Source organism: Fukomys damarensis, unplaced genomic scaffold, assembly GCF_012274545.1.
Source record: "Fukomys damarensis isolate Sample0158 unplaced genomic scaffold, DMR_v1.0_HiC HiC_scaffold_13, whole genome shotgun sequence".
NCBI classification, from domain to species: domain Eukaryota; kingdom Metazoa; phylum Chordata; class Mammalia; order Rodentia; family Bathyergidae; genus Fukomys; species Fukomys damarensis.
In genome coordinates, this window is record NW_022900925.1 from 19,729,191 (window position 1) to 19,735,915 (window position 6,725).

The following is a 6,725-nucleotide window of genomic DNA, read 5'->3' on the forward strand; positions in this document are numbered from 1 at the left end:
TCACACATTTTGAAAGGCCCCTGAAAAATAAATGGTTATGTACTCAATTAATTCCTATGGAATTCATTAAGATTTTGTGTCTGGAACCTTTTCCTGATTCAGCTCTGATGAGGGAAGGAGGCAAACAATTCCTTGGCCGGTCAATCAGGCCATGGTGACTTGCTCTGGTGGACCAAGGCGTGGCCTCCGAAGCCCCCGCTGCCCTGCTCTCACACAAGCAGGGCCAATGAAGAGAACAGCTTGGTGCACTCAGGTCCCTCTTCTACCACTTACTTTGGGATTTTGGAGAGGTGTTACATTCCTCATCTCTAAAATGAAGTAATTTTTTTTAAAAAAGTGATTTCATATGTCTCTAGTTTAATCTAAATACTTTAATTCTTAAAATGTAATTCAGGTACTTTAAATGAAGGTGTTAAGGCCTTGCTCTGAAGCACCTAATTAAAAGCAAGAAAAGCAGACAAAGACTATTGATTGCTTTTTCCTATTTTTATTTATAAAGAACACACCCCTTCTTCCTGACGCAGACGCAGATACAAACACTTCACGCATCCCAAGAAGGAGTCCATTAAAACAACAACAGCAGAACTAGGGGAAACAGTAGGACCGTACTTAACAATAGGAGGAACTTATTTAACATAGATCTGTGCAGTCCAGACCTGGGAATAACTGAGAACATCGTCTCAAATAGGACATCTCACCTCAAAGATAGGAAGAGAGACTTTAACCTGCAGGACCCACCTACTACAAGGCAGAAAGCTCCACATTCAATCTTCAGCATCATCAAACTGTCCTGTTTCAAAGACCATCTTAGAATAATGGGGAATCAGCGGAGGAGGGTGGTGCCAACTGGGATCATAGATCATGTCTCCTTGTGGGGCACAGCACACCCAAGGTTTGATCTCTTGATAAATGCTCCCCTGAATGTCATCAGCATCTGCAGGCAGTTTCAAAAGACACATTAGTAGAAGTAATAAAGGTGAAAACAAATTACAAAAACAAAAAATATGTCTAGGGAGCAGATACTCTATTTTAGTAACACAAACATGCAAACATATACAAACAATGCTTCTTTCCTAAAGAATTGCAAATACAGTCATTCTGAACCCATTTGTGCTTTTCAGACAAGGTTCTTAGCAGTGGAGAGGAAGCAAGTGGAAAACAGAGCACTTCTGTCTACAGCTGCTCAATTCAGACAAAGATTTTTGGAGAGACTCACATTTTTTCCATGTTAAAACAAAGTGACACATTATGGAGTCAACTGCAGACTTTGCAGTTTTTGTTTGCTTTTTGTTATTAAATACAAAACAGAAGCTGACACAGAAACTTCAGACCTGTAGTGATTATGAGGCTGAACTCATATGTGGACCCCTCTTTCAAACTGTTTGCCTCCAGGTTAGTCTAGAAGGAGGGTCTGAAAAGATCTGGCTCAGGATCCCAGAAACTTCACACCTACCATAAGGATTCCCTTGATCTGCTTTCAACTCCAAATCCCAGTCCTCATTAAAAAGATCAGCGGTCTGTTGCTTGAGTGGACAGCGTGTTCCTTCGGACAGCTCCCAGGTACTCTTTTCCCCATCAGACTCCTCATCCACAGCAAAGCCTTCCTCTTTAGAATGTGCATCCTCACCATGGGTAGGAATGTCATTAGGGATGCTCTGTGTTCCACTGGCTAAGAAATTGATAACAGGAAGGTCTTAAAACTGAAAAACCAGAGAAGCCCTGCTCCTGTGCTTGGAAAACATGTGGCAGACTTACTAAGAGGGCAGTAACACACATGTCCTGAGCTCGTTAGTCACCTAGGCACTTAGTTTATGTTTCTAGAAGTAGGGTTGGTCATTTCTTTTCAATAAAATGTTTTGTCTCAAACAAGGTCACTGATTGCCAGGTCACACAGTTCACAGAAAGCAAAGCCCAGTTTACATTTTCAGGTAATTTGCATATCATTAAGCCAAAGGTCTCCAACAAGCCACATGACACATTTTCACACAAGTCTGTGTTGAATTTTACTCTTCAATTCCTCCCTTCAGCCTCAAAGAGCATGTTAGAGGTGTATGCAGTTTTGAGGGAGAGCAGAGGAAATGCAGGCAGAAAAGCATGACCAGACATGGCCTGTCTGGTCACCACATGCAGCCTCCGTGGCCCTCTTTCTGACAGAGAGGAAGCTGGCAGGTGCATTTTCTTTTCTTTTTCTTTTTCTTTTTTTTTTTTGGTACCAGGGATCGAACTCAGGGCCTTGCACTTGCCAGGCACAAGGCAGAACCTGTAAACCAAATCCCTGGCCCAGAAAGATCCGCTTTCAAAAGCTCTCACAATGGAAAAAAGTCTGAGAAAGGACAGCATGTAGTGCTAATGGTATTGCCATGTCTGTGCTGGGAATGGAATCAGCCTAAAGCAGCTGTAATAATAACAGTGACAGCAATAATGTCATAGTTCAGTGCAAGAGGCTTAAAACCAGACTGCCTGGACTCAGTTCTGGTCTGTCAATTACTAAATGCATAAATGAGTGGAAATTGTAATTAACTGATTCCTCAATAACTTAAACTCAGAATTACTACATAATCCAGAAATTCCACTCCTAAATATATACACAAAGGAACGGAAAACAGGCATTAACAAAACAAGAATGTTCACAGCAGTACTATTCACAATCACCAAAAGGGAGACACACCCCAAATGTCCACCCAAGGATGGATGGTAAACAAAATGTGGCACATTCGTGTGTGGAATGGAGCGCTGATACATGCTGCAACATGAATGAACCCTGAAAATAACATGCTGAGTTCAAAGAAGCCAGACACAAAAAGGCTACAAATTGCATGTCTCTATTTATAGTCAACTCACATTTGCCTATCCAGAATACGTAAATTGACAGAGACAGGAAGCAGATTAGCAGGAAAGAGAAGAATGGAGAGTGAATGACTACTTGATAGGTATGCAGGCTTTCCTTCTGGGATGATGAAAATGTCCTGGAACTAACTAGAGGTGATGGCTGCACAACACCATCATTGTGCTAAATGGCACTGATTCACACGCTTTAAATTACGTGGTAATTTTGTTACCTTTTATCACAATTTAACATTTTTTTACTGTGTGCCTCAGTCTCCTCACCTGTAATATAGCTTTGCTGAGAGTTTATTTAAAGAAAAAGAGAGCTGGGGATTTAGCTCAGTGGTTCCACTAACTGCCTTGCAAGCACAAGGTCCCAAGGAGTTCAATTCTCAGTACAAAAAAAAAAAAAGGAAAGACAATTTAGAGCTGTGCCTGACACACACTAAAAACTCAGTAAATGCCAGCTGCTGTGACAGCACCTATTAGGTGCTTGATCTAAACCAGCACTGTTCACTGGGCTTCTCTGCAATGATGGAAATTCTCTATATTCTGTGTGGTTCAACAGTGTAAGCCACAAGTGACTATGGAGCAAATGAAATGTGGCCAGTGTAACTAAGGAACTAAATTTCTCATTTTATTTTATTATAATTAAATTTATCTAACAGCAGTGGCTAGTGGTTATTGTACTGGAAAGTACAGTTCTAGATCCTCCTCTGTCAATCCTCAGAAAAACCTAGGACAGTTACGGTGAACCTGTTAGTTGTCAATGACACAAACAGCCTGCTGCAGCACACAGGCTGTAGGTTCACCCACTGCCATAGGAGACAGGTATTATCAGCCCCATTTTAAAGGTGAAGAAAGGCTAAGTGACTTATTTAAGGGCAAAGACACTCTGACCTGGGGCTGAAACTGAACACAATTTTGTCTGGCTCCAAAGCCTGTATTCTTTTCACTGTTCCAAGCTATTTCTCTCTATCGTAGGGGTGGTTTCAGAATCCCAACATGCTTCCCTTAAGGAAGCTCCTGTGACCTTTCCAAACAAGGGCACTACTGAAACACTGGGCAGAGAAAGCAACTCAGCAGCAAAAAGGATCAGCTCAGTAGGCTGAGGCTGGAGTATCGCTGTGAGATAGAGGTCAGCCTGGGCTACACAGTGAGTTCCAAGGCCAGCCTGAATCACATAGCAAGACTTTGTCTCAAAAAAGGACCAGCTAGCAAGGAAAGGTAAACAAGACACAGGGACTGAACTTTCACCTTCCCTGTCTCTCCCAACAGCCACCCAAGTCTTGCCATCTACTTGCCTAGTCGATCCATGGCCATCTCAGTCTCTCTCTCTGGACCAGAATGGTCAGCTGTTGCAAGGCCAACCTGCAGAAAAAGCAATTACCAGAAACTTGGGGATCTGGCATACGCCCAGAAGAAAGCCACTGCTGTGCAGCTGCAGAGCCCTTCCATACTCCCCTTCAGGGCACAGGGCTGAGATCCTGCAACCCCCATTTCTGCTTTACACCCCTTACATTCAGCAAGGCTGGAGGGAGAAAGGTCTTGCTCCTTTTATCCCAGCAGCTCTTCTTCACCATTGGCAGTGAGAGTGTTTTCCTGTCATAGTTGATGAATGCAGATGCCAGTTTTGTCAGCACTTATAGACCCAGGTTCATCAGTGGGCCACCTCTTCCGGGGCCTGGGCCTCAGGACCCTTCCAACAACCCAATGCCAGGTGGGGCAATGCCCTATCGCAAAAGGTTGAAACTTCAACTCTGTGAAGCCTTACCCCTAAGCTTATATATTTTAATCACTCCAACTTCATCCATCTGTTCCCCCAGCCATAGCAATGGCAGCTGTTTGTTGGAAGGTGCTTCCTGCTTATACAGTGTTACCTTTTCAGTTACTTAACAACTTCATGCTGGGAGTGGTGGTCACACACCTGTAATCCCAATACTCCCAGGGATGAGGCAGGAGGATCCATAGCTCAAAGCCAGCCTAAACTATATATAGCAGTAGCTTGTCTCAAAAAACAAAACAAAATTATATGCACAGAACACCTCCTTCTATTGAATTCTGTCTCCTCACTGATAAATGGGAGGGACAGGGCTTCAGCTCCTCTGCAAATGAAAGCAATTTTTTTGGGGGGGTACTGGGGATCGAACTCGGGACCTTGCACTTGCAAGGCAGGCAGCGGAACCACTGAGCTAAATCCCGGGCCCTGAAAGGAATATTTTCTAATCCCCAATTAACCAGATATTTGTCTGGGCTCATCACTTGAAAGTTCCTGAAACCTGTGGTCAGGAAAGCACATGCCTACAATAATCCCAGCTGCTCAGGAGAGTGAGGCAGGAGAATTCCAAGTTTGAGGCCAGCCAGAGCAACTTAGTGAGAATCTACCTTAAAATTAAAAAATAAAATAAAAGGGCTAGGAACATAGCTCAGTAGTGGAGTGCTTGCCTAACACGCACAAAGCTCTAGGTTCAATCCCCACTACCACCAATAAATAAATAAATAAGCTGGGCATGGTGATTCATGCTTGTAATCACAGCACTCAAAAGGCTGAGGCAGGACTGGGGATTTAGCTCAGTGGTACTGAGCCTGCCTCACAAGCAGCACAAGGTCCTGAGCTCAATCCCTGGTATCACAAAAGAAAAAAAAAAAAACAAAGGCTGAAGCAGGAGAATCACTAGGACTACATACGTACACACATAAAAAGTTCCTGAAACCCTATCATTTCCAAGATTTCTAAGATTACACAAGAGATGTTCACTGCCTGCAATGAATACACTGATTTCAGTCCTAGCTCTCCCATTCACTGTGTGACATCACCTGGAAACTGGAGTTGGCTGTTCTTACCTTGCAAGGGGCTTATGATGAAGTAACATTTAAGGAAACTCCTAGCATGTTGCAGGGATGTGACTGCTTGAATTTAAATTCATCTTTTATCCTACATCTAATCTGTACTTTTGGCGCCTGCCCCAACTAGCATTATCTACTTATGCAGCGGTTTAACAATATTCAACTCCACCTTCTGCGGTCAGTGACAACCACTGGTAACTGCTGCCTACCACCTAAACCACTGCCATGGCTTTCCATCCACCTCCCCACCCTCTAGCCTTGCAGTGGTAATCACTGATCGGCTCAAAACCTTCAACAGCTCTCCACTGTCCCAGTACAAGATCAGCCACGGCGTTCACGCTCCCCCTCACTGCCAATCGACTTGTTGAAAGTATTCCTTTGCATGCTCTGGAAGTCAAACTCCAATCCATTTGCTAGGCTCACTCTCATCCTCGTGCCTTTATATATAGGTATCACTCCTCCTCATCTTGGGAGAGAAGGTGCACGTCCTTTTCTACTTTGACATCTTATCTCATTCTTCAAACTAATTTTCTTCCTAAATCTATGGCTACATTTTTTCATATCCTGGGTTAACACCAGCTTCGGTGCATAAGCAAGCGTTCCATCCATCCGTTCCATTAATATGCGTATGTAACGTCCCTGGCACAATGCTAGGTGCTGGGTAAACAGCCCTAAACAGAGTTCTTATTGTCAGGGAGCTCAAGAGGGATTAACTGTAAACATGGACAGGTGATGGATGTAATAAAGGTCTTGGAAAAAAATGGTATGCACATTAAAACAAGGTTCTGGAAAACCTGCGTCAAACTGGGCCTTTGGGTCTAATTAAACAGAAAAGGGAACGACGCTAGTGTCATCCTCCGGCACTCAGGGTTAAACAGGCGCCCCACCGATGGACCGGGCTCTTCGAGTTAGCCCGGTCTCTCCTGGCGCCCTCACGTGCCCAGCCTCAGGCCCTTCGCAGCGGGTCCCAGCTCCCCTCGGTCTGCATCGCCTCCCCTCACCGAGGACCCCAGGGAATCCCCGGCCTGCAGCCTCCCCGCCCACGCCCCGGG

General features: G+C 44.3%; 1 protein-coding gene across 1 annotated transcript; it reads right to left on the reverse strand.

Annotated features, from left to right (window-relative positions):
- Positions 1–478: 478 nt before the first annotated feature.
- Positions 479–5,714, reverse strand: Coprs (coordinator of PRMT5 and differentiation stimulator). The gene is made up of 5 exons (XM_010642361.3): positions 5,671–5,714; positions 4,347–4,428; positions 4,131–4,197; positions 1,454–1,669; positions 479–934 (listed from the first exon to the last, which is right to left on the reverse strand). Exons 1-5 carry the CDS (start codon positions 5,697–5,699, stop codon positions 765–767), a joined length of 564 nt encoding a protein of 187 aa, XP_010640663.1. The 5' UTR covers positions 5,700–5,714; the 3' UTR covers positions 479–764.
- Between the last annotated feature and the right edge of the window lie 1,011 nt (positions 5,715–6,725).